The sequence below is a fragment of the Pleurodeles waltl genome, chromosome 11 (assembly GCF_031143425.1).
Source record: "Pleurodeles waltl isolate 20211129_DDA chromosome 11, aPleWal1.hap1.20221129, whole genome shotgun sequence".
NCBI lineage: Eukaryota > Metazoa > Chordata > Amphibia > Caudata > Salamandridae > Pleurodeles > Pleurodeles waltl.
Genome location: NC_090450.1, coordinates 916,164,620 through 916,190,191, shown reverse-complemented (window position 1 = coordinate 916,190,191; position 25,572 = coordinate 916,164,620). Strand labels below are relative to the sequence as shown.

General features: G+C 44.1%; 1 protein-coding gene across 1 annotated transcript in view; it reads right to left on the bottom strand.

The window, feature by feature from the left end:
• TMEM120B (transmembrane protein 120B) overlaps window positions 1-5,120 on the bottom strand; it is a 102,521-nt gene extending 97,401 nt beyond the window's left edge. Inside the window, exon 1 of the mRNA XM_069214911.1 lies at window positions 4,962-5,120. Within this exon, the coding sequence (XP_069071012.1) occupies window positions 4,962-5,048 (87 nt within the window). The 5' untranslated portion in view covers window positions 5,049-5,120. The remainder of the gene's footprint in view (window positions 1-4,961) is intronic.
• Between the last annotated feature and the right edge of the window lie 20,452 nt (window positions 5,121-25,572).

Genomic DNA, 25,572 nt, shown 5'->3' with positions numbered 1-25,572 from the left:
CCCTGCTTTTGATTATTCTCCTAAGTTGTGTGTGGTACGAAGCCTCAAGGCATATGAGAATGCGACTGAGGATATTCGCCCCCGAGGGGAGAGACAGTTGCTTATTTCCATTTGAATGCCTTTTAAAGCTGTCTCATCACCGACTATAGCCAGATGGGTTATGCAGGAAGCAGGGATCAACGTGGCTCGTTTTGGGGTGCATTCCCTCAGAGGTGCCATGGCATCTAAGGCTTTTTCTCTGGCTGCTAGACTAGAGGATATTATCAATGCTACAGACTGGTTATCAGATTTCATGTTCAAGAGGTTCTATTTTAAACCAGAGTTGGACATGGTATCATTGGTAGTGGATAAGCTTTGAAAAAGCATAATCCTCGCCTCCGGTCCTGACATAGAATGAAAAATGTCCTAGCTATTGTAATGGAATGTTTCAATTCTATTAAGGACACGGAGGCGAGGATTATTCCCACCCGGATATGGCTCGTCTTATTCCCCACCGGACAGATGGTATTCTCCTGTATGGAAACTCTGCTTAGGAGTAAGTAAAGTATTCAGAATTTTAATACTACATAATGTCAATGGAATGCTATGTTTGGGCATGTTACTGATGTTAAAGGTTTGTCTTTTCTTGCAGCAAATATTAAGATGACTGTAGTTTAGATTTCTGCTCAGATATTGTGGTTTCCTTTCTTATAGGTGTTGAGGCAAGTGAAGGGGAATGACTCTTCCATCATCTTCATCTCGTGTCAAGAAACAGGAAGTGCCTGAGGAGGGGCATCAATCATATGGACTGTACACGATGTGGATTGGCTGTTGAAATTTGTAGTTCCATTCCAGGGTGTTCTAGGAAGTGTTGCTTTTTGCTTCCAAATTCTGCTTTTGATTAAAGGAAAGAAAGTAAAGCATATTCTTCGCCTCTGTGTCCTTAATAGAATTGAAAGTTTCCGTTACAATAGCTAGGACATTTTTCATTCCTAGGTGGCTTTTAACATTGTGATTATTACAGAAAAAGTTATTTATGTAAAACTGAAAAATGCAGAGCATTTTTTTTTTTTATTAGTCAGACCCTTGTCATAACTTTAAGTGAAAGTCATTTTGAAGAGGGGAGGTGAGGCAGAAAATAGAAATGGTGGCCTGAGAGCTAACAAGAAAAAAAATCAAAATACAGGAAGGGCCTTGGATAGAAAGCGTAAATGTAGATAGAAAAAAACCTTTTAAAGAAGAAAGTGGGAACTTAAGGTTAAGAGGACTACAACTACTAAAACAAAAGAGGGGGTTACATTTGATATGAAAACCTACAGGAACGTGTTTACTTTTGAGAATGTTGCTTACAACCCAAAATATACTTAGTGTCCAGCTATATACAACCACATTTCCAGTCAACCATCTACAATATAGCCTGCGCCATAAATTCCCAATACCAAAATCAAAATAGAAAGGCACAAACTATGGTTGAGGTGTGTGGTGAACACAACCTTCCCAAGGGGTATTTACAGCAGTACTTACATGAACCTTTGACTGCACATCATCAGCAGTAACACAGATGTGATGTAATATCCGGATTACTTGAAAATCTCATGGACATCAGTAGATTTGTTAGTGCTACAGTAATCGTGCTGAGCTGCTGAACCTGAAGTTGGTATTAGACTCCTAGTAAGAATTTTCACTGCCTTTCTAAAGGTCGATCAATTAGACAAATTGTACGTGAGTCACATAAGGCAGGGGTCAGAAACCAGGAGGCATGTCTACCACGCAGCTGACTTCTGAAATGGGTCCTTGCCAGCAGAAGACTGGATTCAGACAATAAAGGCAAATAAGCAACGAATGGAGCCCGTTCTTAAGTTACCAAATGTTGATAATGATAATCAGGTTCACTTTTGTAAACCAAGAGATAGTTTTCTCTAGCTTCAGTAAGAGAGAGAATGGCTATAATGCGGGCCTCAGTAGTAAAAGCTGAATACAGAACAGGCAGTAGATTTATAAGTGTCCCACAAACACACAGGCCAGGTAAACATGGGCAGCAAGACACAAAACACAAGTAGAGTAGTCAGCAGTTTTGCAGACTTCTTAAGTACAGAAAACATAGCAAAGTCGTCAGCAATACAACGGTGATTAATGTCTCTGTAGCAAGACGAAGGTGAGCAGGAAACTGAGATTTGAAGAAACTTTATTCATTTCCATAGCATGTATGACCCACCACGCTGTACGTCCTGCCAGCAAGGGTCCCCACGGATAACTGAGCTCTGAGAGGGAATCCACACTGTCAGTTCACATAGCGCGATGGCGCTTAGATTAAATGATAACAAGATGCTGCACGGCAGAGTCTACTTCAAGAAAGTGTAAAAGGGAAGCTTGACTTAACCTCAGCCACTGGCAATCACACGGTCTGCATTCCAGTGCATGCTTTTTTGTTGCCCACTATTCCGCTCTAGACAGATGCCCCTCATATGCAAATTAGTTTGGTCTCCTCCAACAGGTACAGTCTAGCCTGAACTGCCAAGCATTGTCTGCCGCAGACGATAGATAACATAACCAATACCATACTGGCTTGGGCCTTCCGGAGCAGAGCCTACTCAGAGTGAGCTCACCCTTGGGAACCTCCTGCACTGAGCACTGATCCTATTAACACTGGTGATGGGTTCTTCTTGGAGCCTGATCGCTGAAATAGTCCCTAAAGCCTGCCCACTGAAGGTAGACATGTGCATCATCTACAAACTGTGTCAGTTACATACACACTTTGTGGACCACAGCCAATAAATAAGAGACGAGTTTTTCCAAGACAATCCTCTGATGTGTTTGCCTAACCAATCCAAGTTCATCACACGGATCATTAACAGAATATGTTTCAGACCAAATGATAAATTGGAGCATATACTTTCTGGCCCTGCTCACAATAAGTACAAGATAAAAACGTTTGTTAGGTGCGTTATTATCCAAACCTGCGGTTCGGCATCTTCCTCCAAATAAACTGATAAGAATAACAGCGATAAAGTTCAGAAACAAACTGGTAAACAAAGACGTGTTTGCCAGACAATATAACTATCATTGTACCAATTACTGACATTTATTTATACATATAAATCAAATGTAATACATATCCTGGGACTTTGAAATAATGTAAAAGAGGCTGCTCTGAGTACTTGGCCCCTTATTAGATTACAGAAAGATGTAATTCTGGTTGCTCTCCTCAAAGGAAACGACAGATGCTGTTACCCTGTATTTGAATACAGAGGGAGGTGGCTTAACTCTGTTTAACCTTCAACCAGTTAGAGATCACTGTCTTACTAAATGGTGGATTACAGAAGGATATGGCCGTCCGCGTTAGATTACAGAAACAAATTATGCTGATTTCTTCACCCTGCACTCGAATACAAATGATAAGGTTCACCTTTCTTTGCATTATATCAAGGCGACTGATGACTAGGATTGCTTCAGCGTGCACGAGATACGATTCGTACTGCCTTACTCAGTTAGATCATCGAAAACTACCTTATTTTGTATTAAATTAGAAGACGAGACGTCTCATTAATTTAGTGTTTGAAAACAGAGACTTTGATTTCCTCACTTATTTGACTCTTTGCTATATTAAAAGGACGTTGCTCAGGTTTCCTCAACCTATGCTAGACCATCATCTGTTATGCATTACTTCTCCTTACTGTGTCTGCTGGAAATGACTGATTGCCTAACCCTTCCACTGATAACAGACGGTGGGTGGAGGGGGGCGTGGCTTTACCCTGCATCAGAGGTTATAGCAGGTCATTGCTCGTTTACTTGTCCCTGCTTGTGTTAAAAAGGATATTACTTGAGTGTCTTAACTGGCATTTGATTAGAAAATATTACTCTCTGTAGACTACGCTGTACTTGATTTCAGGGGATTAATAGAAATGCTTTCCCATATGTACAAAGAAGTACATCACATCGATACACTTATCTAGCATCAGATCATAGAAGAAAATGGGCTATTTCACCTTGTATAAATTACGTTTTTTTAATTTCGATGCTTTGCCATAGACCATAAAAGTACAATGCTGCAATTTCTTTACCCTACATGAGATTATGAACTAAAGAGATCACCGAGTTACTTTACACTTTGCTGGACAATAGAACAGAGCACTATTACATATATTAAGTATGCATTCGATGACAGAAGCTGCAAGAAAGCTGGCCAAGAGCTATGCAGGTGCTTAACAAAGGTGAAGTCAACTACCACAACAACGATGACTGTAACGGTGACACACATGACGTCCTCTAAAAGTGAATGGTTTGGTTGCGTTTCACTAGCAGTCAGCTGCTTTGGTGGTGCTACTGCTGAACGAAACAGCAAAACGATGCCCATAACTAATTCAATATGGTGTTTATTAACGTTTTCCTAAGCTTTGAATAAGAAGGCATGGGTACTCTGATGGGTTTTTGAATAGGTGAGTTCACCTCTTTGGACACTTGAGAGGTTAGAATCTGTAATCTTGAAAAATTACAGTTTTTCGTGCAAAGCCTGACTTAATCTCACTCCTGTACATCAATGAAATTTACGACATTTGGTAGTAGTACATCTGCAACACTAAATTTCGTTTCAGACTATCCAAAAACTCGAGGCTTTGGTAATCAACAAAGCCAAAACGACTCGTTGGGGGAATATGCTAAAACAAAAACGTGATGAACGGCAGCACATGCTACATTTTCGGGTTTTTTATTTCCAGAATGCAGCTCTCTGCACTTTGCACAATCCGAGCGACTCCTCTGACACACGGCCCCTTTGAGCACTGCACGCACGGTCTGCAGTGTGGGCAGTGTCTGGCAGAGGCCGGCTGCACAAGGTCACCATGAAAATAATTCCACAGAATAACCACAATGGTTCATTGGTGGACTCTATGCACAGGCTGCTTTCTGACCTCAAGGATGGGGGGCGTTTACTCATGGGGCACAGAGGCTCATTGCCCTCCACCCACCCTTGGCAGGGACTTTACCTGGAGCTGATGGAACTCGTCCTCCAAGTCCCCCCAGTCCGCCCGGCATCTCTCCAGAGACATGGCGGGGCTGCTGCAAGAGGACATCCTGCACCGCTAGCACCCGGCCTCCGCAACAGCTGCTTCAGTGAGCGCGCGACGCGCGTCACCAGTCGCTCGCGCGCACACCGCGTGCCGTCGACAGAGAGGATGCACCAACTGGTGATACTGCAGCAGTTCAAAGCGCCGCCATGTTAGAAACATCGCTTGGCCTTTAGTTGGGACACGGCCTCTCACTTGAATCCACATTTCACACTGTAGTTTTCATTTTAGAGAGCCACTGTAATATACATTGGTTTTTATTTTAAACATTTATTCAAAAGATACTGTAAAAAACACATAATGAAAGGATACCGACTTTGACTGAAACTATTGCTTTCGCTATGAAAATAGGTGCAACATCGAAGAGTAATACATTTTCTGTTATAACAATGTATTTTATTATTTTATTTATTGCATACATCTTCAAGAAAGTCGCAATGAAACGAGGAAACGTTGTCCCCTTTCAATCATGGACGAACGTTTCGTGCATTATTTAAAGGTTGCGTGCTAGCTTTGTGGCAAGTTTTTAATGGCCCAATGAAAACCTTGCACGAATCATCAGGTCACTCTATGCTTGCAAGCTCAATCAAAGATTCTTCTAATTACTTTGTAATGGAAAGTCCCGATTTTAAATATTTATTTATCAGTGGCCCTTAAAGTTCACTTTGTAATTCTCCTGTATTTTGCTGCTCCCTTGTATTAATTGTAATTCTGATATTGGCTTCTTTCCAGGGCCAATTAGAACAAGGGGCTTAGTGGAGAAAATACACTTCGATTCATAGTAAGAACAGCAATCTCACGAATCCCTAATTTTGAAAGTAACTAAAAATGTAAGATAAGTACACAGATCATGTGGGGAGATGGTGGGTGATGTGAGCACGTCTTCGCCTCCAGGTCAGGATTTGAAAACGCTCACCAGAGGTCCATGGGATTTGTGGAGCCAGTGAGGAGTGTGGTGCTAGCGCGCCTTGTCCTTAGTAAGTAAACTTACAAGAGGACGCGTACAGGTCAATTAATCTTTTCGATCACATAGGGTATCCTAGTCAAGTACAGCGAGTAAAAGACAGTTTAAACAAATCAATCCAATCAACTTAAAGTACTATGAACTAATCTAATCAGAAAAACCACCATCACTCATATGAAAGTTAGTTTGTTTTATTCCCTATTAGTTACAATTCTAATCATAAACCTTTATTGAACAATATCACAATTTTTCCAAATTTTATTAGCAACATAAGCAATGAATTCTCAGCACTTTATTAATATGCAACCAAAGTTAAACAATGCATAGCAATTCATGAGCAATCGGATAATTCAGCAATATAAGTCAGTCAGTGTAAGTCACCCTTGTCAGCCTACCTATCTCCAATTAGCATCAGCATGTGGGTCTTCATACAAAAACAAATTAGTCAAAATCATTAATTTGGAAAAAATCTATCTAGAAGAGAAAAACATTTTAAAACAGCGCAGTTGGTACCTACAAGAAAAAGCATTCATTAGTCAGTCAGGTTATAGCTATCTATCCAAGATAGATCAGCAATGAGTCAGTCTTCGTCTCCAGGTCATCAGTCATCAATAAGACTTGGGCTCACAGGAAGCAAGCCCAAGTTTCAGCCCTTCGGACAGCGTCTCCTGACGTCATCAACTTTCCCCTCTCCGTTCTGATTTTTCCCCTCATGTCATGACTTTTTATTAGGGTCTCTCAGTCCGTCCCACAATTTGCCCATTGGTCAACCTTATCAGGGGTTATGACTCTAACCTATAATTTTTGTTTACCACTTGTCTACGTTATTTTGAGATTCAAGTTCCATTAACATGATTGGTCCTCTTGACGATGAGTACATCATCCGGTTCTTTGGGTAACAAAATTGTTTCTCCCAACTCTTAGTCTGTAGCTCCATTGTTCAAGTCCTGGGAAAGTACATTTAGCCTACTCTACACATATTTGTATCAATTTGTTCTGATCGTCTCCTGTCCGCTGGTGAGTTTGTAGATTTTTCTAGCAGTGTTTCATGGAGAACTCTGTACAGTTCAAGGTCTCTTTTCTCCGGTTCCAGTCTGCAGCAGCTCATCGGGTCTCCACGTTTAAGTAGAAAGGCCCTGTGCTGACTAGGCCTCTGGTATAGATAATTTAAGAATATGAAGCATCATAACATAAATTTATATCTCTCATTATAACACATTAGTACAATTATTAAACATTCACATTATTTAGTACTGTTAACACAGATGGTGACCACTCCCCGTGGGCACATTTTGCACATAACACGTTATTTTCAATTACTGTTAATCAAATGTCAAATTTTCTCATTAGTCAATATATGCAACTCATTAGCATATTCTCATATTAGCATATCTGCTGCAACAGTCCCTCCTCTGATGACTAAATATGTAATCACACCTTTCCTTGTCAAACATTACAAATTACTTTCAGTTACATTCTGATTTCTTCTGTTTCCATTCTCCCTATAGATTCTTCTTCTAGGTGATTCTTCCCACCTCTGATTATTCTTAGCTCTTTTTAATTTAATTTTGTGCCATAATTTGCATGCCCCCCATAATCCTAATATAATAGAGATCATAATTAATATTCCTTGAACAATTTTCCACAATATTCCACCCCAAATTTGACTAAACCAATTTCCTAGCGTTGCAAATCCCTTTTCCACTTTCTCCCAAACTCCTGGTTCTTTCAACTCTTTTAAATCCTTACTTGCATTAGTTGAATTAGTAAGCAATTCTTTTACTTCTTTCTCATTTGCAGGGATATAAGAACAGCAGTGCTTTTCGTTAATCATTTTGCAGACTCCTCTGTCTTTCGCTAAAATGATGTCTAAAGCAAGCCTGTTTTGAAGCATCATAGCTCTATCTGCAGCTAACTCAGTGTTTAGTAATAATATAGCTCCTGTAAAATTAGTTAAGATATTATCTACTATAGTTGACAACTTTCGTATCTGGTTTGCGTTCAATATAACTCCTACTGAAGGAATTACTGCTCCAAAAATATCCCCTACTATTGCAGAGGCTGTTTCTCTTCTTTGTCTCATTCGGTGTAACTCAGTCATTTTCGGTATCTTTTTCAAATCATCTATTTGATACATTTTAGGAAATACTATTCCCAAATAACATGTCCCATACCATCCCTTAGGGAGTCGGTAATAAGCATTAAGTCCACAAATGTAATAGATTCCAGGAATCACAGGATCAGCACCATTTAGCATGAACGTCCATTCACTCTGAAACAAAAACACATGCCTACATTCACTCGTTCCCACAAATAAAGTGTCAGTGCGTGATTTTGGCCTGTATATACAAAGCTTCCCTACGTGTAATGTATCTAAAGCTAGCTTCCCTTGTGTTTTAAAAGCAGTGTAAGCATAATCATTTTTGTAAGCCCTTTTCTCTAACCCTTTTTCTAATTTTTCCTTCAATGCTTTTCTCCTATCATCAGTATGCTCAATAAAGCTCTTTTCCATGGGAGTTAATAAGCAAGTCAAATTGTTACGATGCGCATAAGCCGTGCCAAATGTTAGTGTAGGCTCAAAGAATCTTCTAACTAATACTATATCATGCTCTTAAGCTATCTAACTTAAGTATCTAATTATAGGAACGGTAGAAAATACTAAATCGTATTTGGAATAAAAGTACTGTATATACTCTTGATTATAAAAGCGTGTTAGTAACAGACTACAAGTTATACCGAAAGTCAGTGGTAAACTATGATAAGTAACCCCTTCTTCCACAGAGGAAGGTATTTGTGTACACACAAGACAATCTTTTGCATCCATCGTTTCCACATACTCACTCAATAAACGATAAAAAACGTTAGAAGACAACTCTCCTTTTGCGTTAGTATAATCATGCAAGTATTTCTCATCTAATTTAAACCTCTCTATAGCTGTTAGTGTATTAGTTTCATGCACAGATGTATCTCTCATTTCTTTCATCTCATGAATTGACATTCCCACAATCATTATCACAAACAATATTCCACAAATAATCGCCATTCCTACATTCAAGTATCTACGATACCTAATATGCCTCACGTTATCATCTAGATTAGCCATGATCTGTAAAGAATCAGAAAGCAGAGTTTTCAACTCCTAATTAATATGCATCACAAAAATAAAAAATATACTTCTTTCTTTACACTTTCAATTTCGCACGACAAGACCCCTTCTTCCTTTGTCAAAATCGGTTAGCAGCTGGTCAACTCCAGGTTTCAAGTGTCGTATCAGGTTATCAATGTCTTTTCCGGTAAGTAATTTCAAACTTTTTCTTTATCCAAAAATACAGTCTATCTTTTCTTTTTCTTCAGGTTGCGTCAAAATACTGATTTGGAACTTCTCTGTCAAAACAAAAGGACATAAACTTGTTCTGCCAGTCAGTTGTTGTGCAATATGCCCACTCTGGTCCTGCGTATTTTCGACTTGCCACTCTCTTTCTTTTCAATTTCCTTTCCCCTGTCAGTTCTCCATCACTCAGTTCATCTTTCCTTGTGGTATCTTGTTCTTCCTCTATTGTTTCATTTATTACCAAGTCCTTTTTCTTGCCGATTTGAGATTCAGGCCAATTGTCCCCTTTTCTTACACCTTCTGTCAGTAATCTCTTTAAAATAGGACTTCTTTCCTTGATCTTGTCTAAAGTGCCCTCTTTTAATGGGCCTGCAACGGGTTCAGGAGGAGTCAGATCACCTTTGCTTTGACCTGGCTCAACTCTTTCCGCCTCAGGCTCTGGCACTGAGTCTCCTTGTTTTTCAGTCCCTTTTGCTTGCATTAGCCCTTCTCCTGTGCATGGATCTCGTAACGTCTTTTCTGCATTGTCTGCATGTTCTGCTTCTTGATTTTCCATACCCTAGTCTCTTACTGGGGTGATTGATCCTTCTTCTGCCAATTCTGGGTCCACTTCCGGCTCAACTTGGTCTGGCTCTGGTTCAGGCAGAATTACTCGCTTCTCTGCTGCTGGTGTTCTCAGCCACACTTCTTCATGATCCTGAGGACTCACCACCTTTTTCGTATGGCTTGCATGTATCCAATTGGGCAACCCGGCACACTTTACAGCTGTGGTAATCGTCAACACCACTTGGTATGGACCTCTCCAACGCGGTTCTAGGCAGGTTTTTCGCACATGCTTTTTGATCACGACCCAGTCTCCGGCTCTCAAGTTGTGACCTGGATCATGGATAGGTGGCAGAGTAACAGCTTGTACCTGCTGAGAAAAAGATCGAACCACATCAGCTAGACCTTTGCAGTAGTCTAACACCATATCATCTGTGATATTGACAAGAGCATTGGCTGGTATTGCTGGTAGTCTCATTGCTCTTCCCATGAGAATCTCGTTTGGGGACAAGTTTGTGGCTGTGCACATTTTGGCAATTCTTGATTTCAGGGTACCATTCATTTGTTTTACCAATCCTGAAGCTTCTGGACGATAGCTGCAATGTAGCTTCTGTTCAATATTCAGTGCTGCACATAAGAGTTTGATCACTTCGTTATTGAAGTGCGTTCCCCTATCTGATTCTAAAGAGATCGGAAATCCGAACCTTGGTATCAGCTTTCTAAGCAGTAACTTTGCAACTGTGAGACTGTCATTTCTGCGTGTGGGGTATGCTTCAATCCAATGACTAAACACACACACAATCACCAACACGTACTTCAGTCCACCACATGCAGGCATCTCAATGAAATCCAATTGCATTCTGCTTAATGGTCCTCCTGCTCTTCCAATGTGGCTCAAATTTACCACTGTCCCTTTTCCCACATTCAACTGCTGGCAAATCACACATCTATGGCACACTGCCTCAGCTGCTTGTCTAAATTTCGGATTAAACCAATCAACCTTGAACAACCTAATCATGCATCCCTTCCAATGTGTGTCTGACCATGGTAATACCGAGCCATCTGAGACAACAGACATTTCGGTAGCACCATCTGGCTCTCCTCAGATACCCAGATTTCATCCGGTCTCTGCATCCACTTCAACTTTACCCACAGCTTTTTCTCTTCCTTGTCCGCATTTTCTTGCAAAGTTTTCAATTACTCTAAGGTGTCAATTACTTTTAGAGTGAAATTTGCACAACTGGTCTCTTCTTCTTGCATCAGTTCTCACTTATCCTTGTATGATATACAGTCCAGGGCACAAAATCTTGCTACCTGATCCGCATATCCATTTCCTAAGGAAATGTAGTCTGGTGTTTTTTGATGTGCACTGCATTTTACTTCGCCAATTTCCTTAGGTTTTTTGCGTACAACAACTCTTTTATCCTGTCACCATTTCGTACCTGGGTTCCACTGGAGGTCATGAACCCTCTTTGTGACCACAATTAACCAAAATCATTAACAATTCCAAATCCATATTGGCTATCTGGGTATATTATCACTCTCAGCCTGGTAGAGACGTAACACGCCCTAGTGAGAGCCACCAGTTCTGCCACTTGTGCTGAATATACACCAGGGAGCCCGTAATTGTACACACAGCATACCCTGCTCTCAATTTGCCTGTTCCATCTCTAAGGCATGAACCATCAACAAAAACAATTTGATCATTTTCTTCTAGTCGAGTGTCTCTAATATCAGGTCTAGGCTTTGTACAAAGATCTGTAACTTCAAGACAATCATGCTCTATGTCTTCCCCTTTTTCGACTTCAACAGTATCACTTGGCAGTAATGTTGCTGGATTCAATACTGTACATCAAAGTAACATTTGGAGCTCCCAATATACTTGTCTCATACCTTGTTAGTCGAGCCCCCGTCAAATGTTGTGTTTTTGTTCTTGTCAGCAAAATTTCAACTGAATGTGGCACCCCATGACTACCCCTTCACATTGGGAAAGACTTTGACCAACTGCGGCTACTGCTCACAGACAACCCGGTAAAGCTGCTGCAACCGGGTCCATGGTAGCTGAAAAATAGGCTACTGGGCGATAAGCACCTCCATGGACCTGTGTCAAGACTGACAAAGAACAGGCATCACGTTCATGACAAAACAGTGTGAAAGGCTTTGTGTAATCAGGCATTCCCAACGCTGGTGCTCTGCACAAACTCTCTCTTAATTCAGTGAAGGCCCTCATTTGATCTTCATCGAGAGTGATTGGGTCTGTAACTCCCTTGTGTGTCAATTGTTGTAAAGGTCTGCAAATCTCAGCAAAATTCGGGATCCATTGTCTACAGTATCCTACCATTCCCAAAAACATGCGTACATCCTTCTGGGAAGTCGGCGGATTTCTCTGCAAAATCATTGTAATTCTCTCTCGGGAGATTCTTCTCAACCCTTTCTCAATCTGATGACCCAAGTATTTGACAGATTTCTGACAGTACTGCAGTTTTGCAGGCGAGACCTTGTGACCAAAGTCTCCCAGATGATTAAGTAAGACAATTGATCATGTTTACACTCGTCCCGTGTCCTGGACGCAATCAATAAGTCATCAATGTACTGTACAAGAGTCGACTGGCAAGGTAATTCCAATGACTCCAAATTCTTTTTCAAAATCTGGTTAAACAAGTGACTCCCTGTACCCTTGTGGAAGCCTACACCAGCTGTAGACTTTATCTAGGAATTTGAAACTGAAAAGAAACTGACTATCCTCATGAAGTGGTACTGAAAAGAAAGCTTGTGACATATCGACTACTGTGAACCACTCTGCCTCGCATGGAATCTGAAACAGTATCGCTGCTGGATTGGGCACAATCGGGCAACACTTAACCACCATGTCATTCACCTTTCGCAAATCCTGCACAATTCACACTTTCCCACAGGGCTTTTTCAATCACAATATTGGTGAATTACATGGACTGCTCAACACTTCCTTCAAAACACCCTGCTTCAAGAAATACCCAATTATTTGTGCCACCTTCATCAACACATCCTGTGGCATATTGTACTGTGGAAGTTTTGGACACTCAACATTCGGCTTCAAAGTGATTTTAATTGGCTCTACATCTTTGATCAAACCTAGGGCCAGATGTACGAAAAAAACAAATTGCGAGTTGCAATTTGCGAGTCCTTCCGACTCGCAAATTGCAACTCGCAATTTGGTATGCAGTACGGTGTCTCAGACACCGACTGCAACTCGCTATGGGGTCGCAATGACCCACCTCATGAATATTCATGAGGTGGGTCGCAAATTGCGGCCCCATAGCGAGTATAGGCACTCGCTAACATGGAGGCCTGCTGTAGTCAGCAGGCCTCCATGTTAGCGACCTGCTTTTAAATAAAGCAGTTTTTTTTTTTTTTTTAATGTAGCCCGTTTTCCCTAAGGGAAAACGAGCTGCATTTCAAAAAATCCGAAACCTTTTATTTCGTTTTTTTCAGGGCAGGGAGTGGTCCCTTGGACCACTCCCTGCCCTGAAAAAATGTTTTGGGGTCCATTCACAAAGGGGAAGGGGTCCCATGGGGACCCCTTCCCGTTTGCGAATGGGTTACCATCCACTTCAAGTGGATGGTAACTGCGACTCCATTTGCGACCGCATACGGGGTCACAAATGGAATTGCATACCATTGCGAATCGCAAATAGGAAGGGAACACCCCTTCCTATTTGCGATTCGGAAATGCATTTTGCGAGTCGGATCCGACTCGCAAAATGCATTTCAACATAGCAAAGTGGCTTTTGCGAGTCGCAAACGGCGTTTTTCGCCGTTTGCGACTCGCAAAACCCTTGCTACATCTGGCCCCTACTTCTTTCCCTGTCAAATCCCAAACCTTCTCCTTCAGTGGTCCCTGTAAATCTGCATGCAATGCCTTCAAAATGAACACTGGGGAAAACCTCAATCAAGGGATATTCTTCAAATGCTTCATTAAGAACCATGGCTGATGCTTGCTCTTCCTCATCATCACTGTTTGTCTGGACTTCTATTCCTGCATCTGTACAATTTATGGAACATTTGGCCTTGCATAATAAGTCTCTGCCTAACAAAGATACAGGACTTGAGTCTCACACTACAAATCTATGAAGTCCTGTATAGTTCCAAATTTCAATCTGTACTGGTTCTGTGATAGGATTCGTTAATTGCCTATTCTCCACTCCCACAACCTGCACTGTTTTTCCGGAAAGGGGAAAATCTGGTACTTCTATACTCCTTACTGTGGAGCGCGTGGCTCCAGTGTCGACCAAGAATGACACTTTATGTCCCATTAACTTTCCCTTCACAAAAGGCCCTCTCTGATCTACCTCTAGGGATGCGGCAAGAATACAGGCTCCTTCATCCGAACTGTCACTCATCCATTCATTGTTTATTTCATCCTCACTGTGAAATGGGAATTGGTGTACTGTATTGTTACTGTTATCTGATCTCTGTTCATTGACCTGCTGAGTAAGCATAACTTGTTGCTGCTCCATCGGGGCTTGAGGTATGTGCATTTGCTGTCTAGGCACCATATAAATCTGCTGCTGTACTGGTGCTATGGGATTAAATTGTGCTCGTGGCACCTGCATCTATTGAACTGGTAAAAAATGTTGACCTCGAGTTTGAACATTCGGGACTTGGCCCCTCACTCTGGGGACTCTCACTGTTTGTACTGTACTGACATCACCTTGCTGAATCATTCCTTCCTGCACCATTAACGGGCACTTCCGCTTCCAGTGTCCCACATTTCTGCACAAGTGACATGGCAACATTCTTTTCATCCCCTGCATGTCATTCTGAACAACCACTGTATTCAGATCCGGACCACGCATCACATCCATACCACATCCTCTACCCCTCACTTGAGGCTGAAATGCGATAGCTCTCTATTGCGGCGGCATCAGCGGCACTAAAGCTCCTTGCACTTCTGATTGTGCTGCCTTAATCTGCATCACCATCGCCTTTTCCCTCAACTTCTTTTGCTTTAATTCAATCTCATCACTACAATATTTTGCATACTGCAACACCTCATCATTCGGCTTTGTCTGTCAACAAATCAAATGATTCTTAATCATCTGCCCTACTTCAGGTCTCAACCCTTCAACGAATCTAAACACAAAATGCAACATGTCCTTTGGTTCAACTGCTTCCTTACCACAGTACTCCCTGAAAGCCTTTCGCAATCTTTCATAATAGGTATGTATTGACTCTTTGGTTTCCTGAACCGTCCTGTCAATTCTCTGCCAATCAATGTTTTTCGGAGAAATCCTAGTTTTCAAAAACTCAATCACCTTGTAATAATTTTTCATTACCTCAGGGGACGGTGCACCTGTAATTGTATGCCTCTCAGGTTCACTTGTTGGCCAATCTACTGCTCTTTTGCACTCAACCCATAAGTCAGCTGGCACAACTATCTCAAAGTGTTCATATCTTCCCACAAACACTTGGAGAGTTTCACAAACCTCTCAGTCTGTTGGTACCATTCCACTGGCTTTTCTCTCAATTTAGGATAATCATTGGTAAAAGACAGTATGTCACTTCGATGCCAAGGAACATGAACAAACTGTCCTCCTGGAATTTCCCTCATCGGCAACATCTTGACTGCTTCTCCCTTTTCTACTCCCTCTGTTTCCCCTTCTGAATCTCTTTTTCATTTATCTTTTCTTTTCGCCCATCTGATTTTCCACTTCTCTAGTGCTCCCCAAATCTGTGCACTCTGCAGCAAATCTCTCAAATGTGCTTTCATTCTGGCTGACCTCGTGTTCAAAATCCTTTGCTTCAAAATCTAATCTTTGGCTTTGACTCAAATGTTAAGTTGACTTAAGATCAATGTCATGTTTCTCTGCTATTTCCGCTAATTTCTGGTGCATTTTCCCAACTTCCTTTGTAATCCTCGGACACAAATATCTTAGCTCTTCTTCAGTATAGGATTCTAACCTGTTCAATCCCATTGTTCCCTCAACCAATTCATTCGCCTCAATATTTAGTCCTACTCGATACAGTTGCTCATCCCCCTTTGAGACACCTTGCGAAGAACTCAAACTGTCCAGCCAACTATTTAACTGCTGTGCTGTCAACCCTTGTAATGAAATGTTACTCGCACTAACCACTGGCAACTGTTGTACCCCTGTCCCCACAGCTTGTGGTGTCAAAGGTCTCATGCTCTGATTCACATCTGGTAATGCCACAAGAGGACTAAATCCCACAGGAGATTTAAACTCACTCGGACAAATACTTGAAGATGATGTCATCGGTGCTGAGTCTTCCACTCCCCTTCTCCCTAAGTTCTGTGATATCTCAATTTGTCCCCCTGCTTCTGATTTCTTCTGAGCATATAAGGGTACCACTGGACCAACAGCAATCGGTAGCAATATTGCATCTGGAGCTGTACTAGAGCCTGCGCTTCGTGTAAGTGGTACTCCCATTGCCTGATTCATAACTGGTGCGAGATCCACTGATGTCTCAGTTAACTGATTAGGCCTTGGCATGTTCTATATCTGTGCTTGCGGCAGTAACATTGGTGTTGGGTCTGTCTCAACTAGTATTGGCTGCGAATGCACCTGCTCCCTCGGCACCACAACATTTGAAACCGTCGCAAGAGTTGGTACATTCGGGTAAATCGCTGGTGCCAAAGGTGTAGGTACCTGCACTTGAGCTTACGCTCTTGTTCCTGCAACTGGCGTACTCTGCACTACCCCTGGTATCTGTCCTCCTTCTGTTTGTACAGCACCCACGGCTCTCTGGGATGTTCCAGGAGTAGCAGGAGGGGCTTTAGCAATATTCCCTGGACCCCCTGCATAAGTTGTCATAGGTAGAGGTCTATCCCTCAGCAACTGCGTAATGTAATCCTCTATATCAGAACCATCATCATCTACATAAGACTTTTTCCCTTTTCTTTTTCCCCATTCTCCCTTTCCTTGTTATCGTCTCCTTTATCTGAATTGTCCCCTTCCGTGACTGAAGGGAACATCTTAATCTCCTTCATAGTTGCCATTCTCCATCTTTTTTGTTCCCAATCCCACCTAGCTTCGGCTAGTGATTTCTCTATCTTCTTTATCCTTCTATTGGTCTTTAGCTCGTGCTGCTGCCTGGCCACTAGCTCCCAAACTGCTAAAGCCTCGAACTGTGCTGGTCTCGGTAACGGTCTCATGTCATACAATGATAATCGCAACTGGTCTAGAACCCTTAAATTAAACGTTCCATGCTCTGGAAATGCTAAGATTCCTTGATTCATAGTCAATGCGCTCCATTGCTTTAACCAAAGACAAGAAGCTATGCCCTTTTCTGTCATTACGAGATGTGCTGGACTATCCTCCGGGGGAGTTTGTTCCCCCACTGAAGCCTTAGTGTAAGATTCACCCTTCATCGCACTCCTAACAGCCTTGAAAAACTTCATTTTGCCTATTTTATGTATTACAATTCAATAAGTGAAATGACTTTTACTCCCAAGATTCCCTTCGCCCGTTCGCTCAACCAATTGCCACTCGTGGACGGCTGCCAATCAGGTCGCGGCTCTTCTCAGTAACCGACCTATCCCAGCGCTGCACACACTGACGTCACACTAACAAACAGCGGCTGACAAAGTCTTGCGGCTTCGCTTTCCTCAACTCAAATTCATTTGAATAATGCAATTATATTGCGAGTGTCTTCACCAAATAATAACTAAAACAAATCTGCTGGTTTACTACAGGAAGGGACACAATCGCTTCAGGGACCTTACAGATTTTCACTAAAAGGCACTCTCTGGGACCTTAGCTACTCCTCTTTCTCAGTCCCCCATGTCCGCAAGTAAAATTCAACCCGCAAACTTTACTCTCAACTGATCTTTGGGTCTGTCCTGGTGCACATAGGACTTGCCAAATCTCAGGCAAAGCTTCTTTTATTCAACGTATATTCATTCAGGCTTGTTGACCACGTCCGAACAACCTACTAAACCAGACAGATTACAACATATACCCAAGTGTCTCCTACACTTGCCAATATACTCCGGAGTCTTAGACCATGCAGGGTCCGTACATCACCAACAACCACGTGGATAATTTTTTAGCATAAAGCGCCACACACATATTAAGTTGGACGACTTCCCTACTCGCACCCCATTTAGAAGTACGCAAACTCCTACTAACTCTAAACTGGAGTACGCAAACTCCCTACTTTTCACCTCACATACATCATGTTAGAAATGGGGTCTCTAGATGGCAGTTGGTTTGCATTCTGTCCAAGTAGGGACCCTCACTCTAGTCAGGATAAGGGAGATACCTGCTCAGATAACCCCTGCTCATCCCCTTGGTAGCTTGGCCCGAGCAGTCAGGCTTATCTCAGAAGCAATGTGTAAAGCATTTGCACATAACACACAGTAATAAGTGAAAACACTACAAAAGGACACCACACCAGTTTTAGAAAAATAGCCAATATTTATCTATATGAAACAAGACCAAATACGATAAGAATCCAACATACAGTGAGAAAAATATGAATTATGCAAGATTTACTCAAAAAGACAGTTCCTTGAAGTCGATAGCTCCACCTGGGGCTATCACGGCGTCGTGATCAACAAAACCAACAGTTCAGGACAGCCGCGGCGTTGCAGGCCAGCTATGGTGCCGGGAAGACCCGCAAACAGTACCTTGGATTTGCAGGACGTTGTGATCCTCGTGGTGAGTCGTCGGGCCCTTGAGGTCACACGCGTTGCAGATTGAACTCCAGGCTGATGAAGTCAGGTGCGCAGGTGTGGATGGGGTTGGGGCTGCGGTGCAAAGTGGGCCGATGCGACGTGCGGTGCCCACAGGTCACGGTGCAGGCAGCGGCTCGGTGACTGCGTCCAGCGGCATTGGTGAGACCAGGGCTGCGGTGTGAAGCGGGGCGGTGCGACGTGCGGTGTCCACAGGTCACGGTGCAGGCAGCGTCGTCGTTGTTGCTGAAGCGCTGTCATCGGTAGGCCCAAGCCAGCGGTGCGGGACGGGACGGTGCTTCATGACCCTCACGAGCGGTGTCCACAGGCCACGGTGCAGGCATGATGCCTGGTGACGACACCGGAGTCGATGGTGCTGGCGTCGGTGGACCAGGGCTGGGGCGCGGAACTGGACGGTGCTTCGTGTACCTCACAAGCGGTGCCCACAGGCCACGATGCAGGCAGCGGCGCCGGTGTCCGCAGGAGCGTCGGGGATGCCCAGGCTGCTTTGTGAGCAGGCGATGCCGGAGTGCAGGGCCCACAGGTCGCGGTGCGAGCAGCGGCTCAGTGAAGTCGTCCGATGACGGCGTCGGTGAGACCAGGGTCGCGGTGTGAAGCGGGGCAGAGCGACTCCGTGCGGCGTCGGCAGGCCAGCGGTGTCGTTGGCGGTGTCACAATGGTTTCTCCTCCTGAGCAGCACAAAACACACAGTTCCCAGTGCTGCAGGTCGAGGAAACTGAAGTCTTTGGTGTCCCTGAGACTTCCAACAGGAGGCAAGCTCTACTCCAAGCCCTTGAAGAACTTTCTCAAGCAGGACACACAGCAAAGTTCACCCTTTGCACTCTTTTCAGGCAGAAGCAGCAACTGCAGGCCAGTCCAGCAAAGCAACACAGCAAAGGGACAGTACTCCTCCTTCAGCTCTTCAGCTCTTCTCCTGGGCAGTGGTTCCTCTTGATTCCAGAAAGATTCTAAAAGTCTGGGGTATAAAAAGAAAACAGGTGTCAGAATGCTAAACTAATTAAAGTAAGGCAAAGGAACAAATAACATTGTAATGTTATACCTCTCCCGGAAATAGCATTCTTAGATTTAGCCGCAGAACATGTCCGATCCAGCAGAATGCATCAGGAACATCATCAGGGGAACTGCAGAATATGGGCTGCATATCAGAAACATGCATGGGACAAATTTACAATTAAATTCAAAGGGGCAATTTAGCAATACAAGAAGTACTTGACAAGCTGGACACCGAATAGCATGAGGGGCAAAGAGGGAATGGAACTGTAGAAATATCTAGAGGGGGACTATCAAAAATTTCAAAAGTCTATGCCTAGCTAGAAATGTCCAATACAATTTGATTGGTTCACTGTGTAGAACCGTCGTAAAATGACAATATCCAATTAAATTTAGAATGCCCATTAGGTGTTCAACATCTGCAGATGATCTCAGGGTAGGTGTGAAGTCATCTTTCCCCCCGTATGACTCCGGCAATAACTAGCAACTCTGTACATTAGTTGATGCATTCCAGAATCTTCCCATGGTTCACAGCAGTCCTCTCTTTTCACATGGGGGCGAGCATTTAAAAAATGGTACTGCTTTACTTTCCTACCCTCAAGTTCCAGCGTTGCAACAATTCATGGCTATTGCAAAATGAGCTCATTCACAGTACAATAAAACTCTTTACCAAACATGTGAGATGACCTAATGGAACATTTGTGTTAAAGGGAAAGAAATGATTCAGCCTTTCCATTACTACTGCAAATATGAAACTTCAGGCCTAGTTATGCTAACACAAGAAAATAAATGCATTAATTTAACCATTAATAAAACATGTAATACATAAAAACTCATGAATATATCTCATTTATAATATATCAATAAATATGTAAAGCATTTTCAAATAAAAATGTCAATCTTTGTTAACGAATTACACCAAATATGACTAAAATGTGCATTTATTTCTCCGCGCACATAATTTTAAACTAATAGCTCACATAAATCAAAATAACTCATAATTGTTTTCTTATCATATTTTATTCTCAAACATTGTTATAAATCAGGTTAGCACTGAATAAACCTGATTGGGCACAACGTCTGCCATGGTAAACGCAATACCCACCTATGGTAGGCACGATGTCCACCATAGGTCAAAATGTGTACACTCTATAATACAAATTAGTGCATCTCAGGCTTTTAAATGCAAATACAAAATCACCTAATGCTGACTTTTGTGCCACTAAAGCATTGCCAAAATCTCCACTCTAACAGTAATGTGCAGTAACCTGGAACTCATCAGTGTCTCAAAGTCTGGATGCTGTGGATGTTTGTGCTTTATTTGCACAGCGCTTAAAAATATTTAAATTCCATTAACAAACCAGTAAGATAGGTCAACGTATTGGGTACCACAGCAGTTTCTAAATAGCAGCCATTTGGTATAGAATTGAATGTGGTGGAGTTTTGCCCTCTTGGACAAACAGAAATTACACAGCTTTATCTTATTCCAAGTCTCCACCATGATCTGCAATCCCTCCTTCGACTGCCATTTCTGTTGAACTTTGCTAAAAACATCAACTTCCTTATGTTTTCAGAACGTAGCTATCTGATACCTAACAGGTCTATGAGTCTGATTTAGAGTTTGGCGGATGGGGTTACTCTGCCCGATGTTGGCTTGACTCTAACAACTCTTCCACTAAATGTATTCTAGGATCTAGTTCTTTTAAAAAGTGTGCTATGTGAATAAAAGACCATTGGATTGAAATTTTTGAATGACTAATCCTGGGTGCCATAGAGGCCCACCTTTTCCATGTTTAAGAGTTTAAAAAATCGCCAACAATATGATAGCCGCTGATTTCCCATCCATGGACAGTTTTTTTATCCAATAACAAATGAGATCCTTTAAAAATATCTATTAATAGAGTTGAGCCATTAATGACTGGTATATCATCATGTTTGAACAATTGCTCTTTTCATTTTAACAGCCATTGCAGCAGTTTATATCAGACCTTTTCAGGGGATTTGATCAGGCGTAAAACATCACTTATTTTGTATTCCTGCAAAATTGAGTTTAAAAAGAAATTATCAATAGGCCTTTAGACTCCTTGGGAGGTACAAATTCTATAGACAAAATGTGCAAAGCTCACAAAATAATACTCTCTCAAAAATGGTAGAGCCAAGCCCCCATCTTTTACTGGCCTATATAGAATGCTTAACACTATTCTAGGCATTTTACTGGCCCATATGAAAGTGGAAATCATTCCTTCTATTTCTTTAAAAACTTTAATCTGCAGAGCATAAGGTAGGGCAGTAAATAAAAAGTTAAACAGTGATAGCACAGACATACAAATCAGTGCAATTCTCCCCATTTCTTAGATATAAGTAAATGTGTCCCCCTCAGAAATAGAGATTTAGGTGGTCATTCTGACCTTGGCGGTCAGGTGCCCGCACTCCGGCGATGGCAGTAGTACCATTGCCAGGTCGGCGGTAATGACGCCAAATAATGACCATGGCAGTGATCCCTCCCATAGACAGCCAATGTACCACACAAACCGCCAGCGCGGTACGACCACTGAACATAGTGGTAGCCACCTATAGGCATGCGGAAGACAAGGATCCGCCCACCATATTATGACACAGCACACCGCCAGGATTTCCAGGGCGGAAGCAATGCCACCAAAAGTCTGGCAGAAACTCATCGTATAAAAGGAGACACTCACCTCCAGGGACACAGAGGAGTCCGCGGCCGCCATGGAACCTGAACTGCAAGTCTTCCCGATGCTGTACCATGCCATGGTCGTCCTGGAGCACCAACGCAGACGAAGATGTCAACGGTGAGTACAGCCGCCTAGCATACAAAGGAGGGACGGAGGGAAGGAGGGGAGAGTGATACACACAAGCACAACACACACCATACACACACACCACACACTCAGAACCAGCTGCAGAGTACATCGACAGTAACTGTACCCAGGAGCAAAGAAAGCCAGGACACATACCTCTGTTCCAACCACTGTAATCATGTTGGATGGAAATCCCAAATCCAAAAACATACACAACTGCATATTTACATGCAGGCCAGTCCAAAGTCTCTAATACCCACAGGGCAAAGTCCAAACCACAACATGACTCCTGACAACATCGGGACTCCACCGTTAAGGGGCATCATGTTGGAAATGGGAAGGCACCTCAGGGGGCAGGGGTGGGTGGGTTGGGGGGGGGCTTCAAAACTGGGAGGTCGCTCCTTGACCACTTGTTCTGGCGGGGCTCCTTACCCACTGGTTCTGGAGGGGGCTCCTTGCCCACAGGTTCTGGAGGGGGCTCCTTGCCCACAGGTTCTGGAGGGGGCTCCTTGCCCACTGGTTCTGGAGGGGGCTCGTTGCCCACTGGCTCTGGAGGGGGCTCCTTGCCCTCTGGTTCTGGAGGGTGCTCCTTGGCCTCTGGTTCGGGATGGCGCTCCTTGGCCGTAGTTTTGTGAGGGGTCTCCTTGGCCTTTGTCTTGGAAGGGGTCTCCTTGGCCTTTATCTTGGGAGGGGTCTCCTTGGCCTTTGTATTGGGAGGGGTCCCTTTGGCCTTTGTTTTGGAGGGGTCTCCTTGGCCCTGGTTTTTAGAGGTGGCTCCATGGCCTTGGTTGTCTGTTTGGGAGGAGGTGGCACTTTAGCCCTTCATTGTGGGGGCGGAGGACTGTCTTTGGGGTGGGGCGCCGGCGTCGCACTCATGTGCCCCTTAGTGGCAGCTGGAGACTTTGGAGGGTGGAACAGTGTCAGACTGTATGCTTGAGGTACTTCCTTACTCTTACCAGCAGGATGGGGAGATCAAGGCGGAAAAGGAAAAGCTTCTTAGGGCCAATGGGGCGAGATGTGGGAGGAGGGATGGGAGTGGAGGTAGAGGGAGTGGTTGTAGTAGGAGGAGGTGTGCTGGACTTGGGTGCAAGTGCATGGACATTGAGCGTGTGTGAGGTGGATGGCTGATGGGGGTCTGAGTGCGAATGTTTGTGTGTCTTTGATGGGGGGCAGACAGGGTGGGGGAGGTCAGACAGAACGTGTGGATGAATGTTGTGGTGGTGTCTTCAAGTGAGGTGGGTGTGCTGCCTGAGGTGGTGATGGTGGTGACTGTGCATGTGGTTTTTGGGGTGCATGTCGGAGGGTCTGCTATTGTGGTGATTGTGGGCAAAGCTGTGCAGGTGGCAGGTTCAGGGACTGTTGATGCAGTGCATGCAGGTGTGAGTGCAGATATAACTGTGAGGGAGGAAGAGGAGGGAGAGACAGTGGAGGCAGTGGATGATGTGTGTGCATCTGGGTGTTGGCTATGTGAGTGCTTGTGGACTGAAGGGTGCTGCCTGTGTTTGTCTGTGCGAGTCCTGTGTGATGGTTTGTGTGCATGCTTGTCTGAATGTGTGCGTGGGAGGGGTTGGGGATGAGGAGCCTGGTACTGTGAAGTGGTAGTTGGAGGAGGGACAGACGAAACAGGCACACTGGCTGCTGTCACTGAAGATGCCAGAGCCTGAAACGATCTCTGTAGGGCAGCCAAGCCACTGTGAATGCCCTCCAGGAAGGCAATGAATTACTTTGCTGCATCTGGGATGCCAGCCCCTGGATGGCATTCAATATGGTTGACTGCCCTACAGAGATAGATCTCAGGAGGTCAATAGCCTCCTCACTGAGGGCAGCAGGGCTGACTGTGGCAGGGCCTGAGGTGCCTGGGGTGAAGGAGATGCCCACCCTTCTGGGTGAGCGGGTACAGGCAACTCAGTAGTTAGCTACTGAGAGGGCAGTGCTGGTACGCGGCTGGCATTAGAACCTGTAGCTGGGGTGGTCCCAGAGGGGTCTGCCACCACCAGGGAGCTCCCATCTGAGGAGGAATCAGAGTCAGTGGTATCAGCTCTTGTCCCTGCCAAGGTGCTCCCCTCGCCGTCCGTCCCACTGGTCCCCTCGGCATCAGTGCGCTCTGCCTCCTGGGTCCTGTGGGCTGCAGCTCCCTCACTCAGTGGTGCCTCTGCTCCTTTGCCAGATGATGCTAATGCACACACGGACAGGATGACAAAAGGAGAGGGGGAAGAAAGGGAGCACAGGGTCAATCACAGCACCAACAGCACAGATGGCATACACATCACTGTCACACACTGAGACTGAGAATGGGCAGTATGGACCTCACTGGCATACCATTGGCTACATACCACAGCAGGTAGGAGCCAAACACTGCCATCTACACACCAAATGGACCAACTAAGCCCTGTCTGCCATGGAAAGCCAGCTACCTAGCTATCAAAAACATGCATTTCACCCTATTAACCTAAGCTGGACCACGCAGAAATGTCTAAACTGGCATATTGGGGCATCCACTGACTAGTACCCCGCACCTAAATCCCATGCCAGGAAATAGATATGGTTGTAATACACACTGTACTCACCCCCTTGTGGCTGCTGTGATGCCCTCAAGCGCCCATCCAGCTCTGGGTAGGCCACCGCCAGTATGTGGGCCATCAGGTTCTGACGGGCACCCCTCCCTCATTTGGAGGCCGTCCCCAGCTGGGCCTCTACAGTCTTCTAGGCCCAGCGTCTCAGGCCCTCCCACTGTTTCCTGCAGTGTGTGTTCTGCCTGCTATAGACCCCCAGGGTCCACACGTCCTTGGCGATGGCACGCCACAACCCCTTCTTCTGATGGGTGCTGACTTGCAGAGGAAACACAAATAGTGGGGCACCATGAAACAAACAATCCAGCCTGTCACACATATGGCCTACAAACTGCATTTGCCCCTCATCAGGCACACACATGAGCCTTACCCTGCATTAACACCACCACCAGCCAAACCCCCCCAAATGACACACTACCAGCACACACACACATCTCCATGCAGCCATGTCGCATGCAACATACCCATGGTGTACTCACCTGTTGGTCTGGAGGCCCATACAACTGGCCATTAAGGGGTAGGACCCCATCCATGAGCCTCTCCAACTCCTCCGACGTGAAGGCTGGGGCCCTTTCAGCTGTTGCACGAGCCAGGGCAGGTTCCAGACACAGGTCA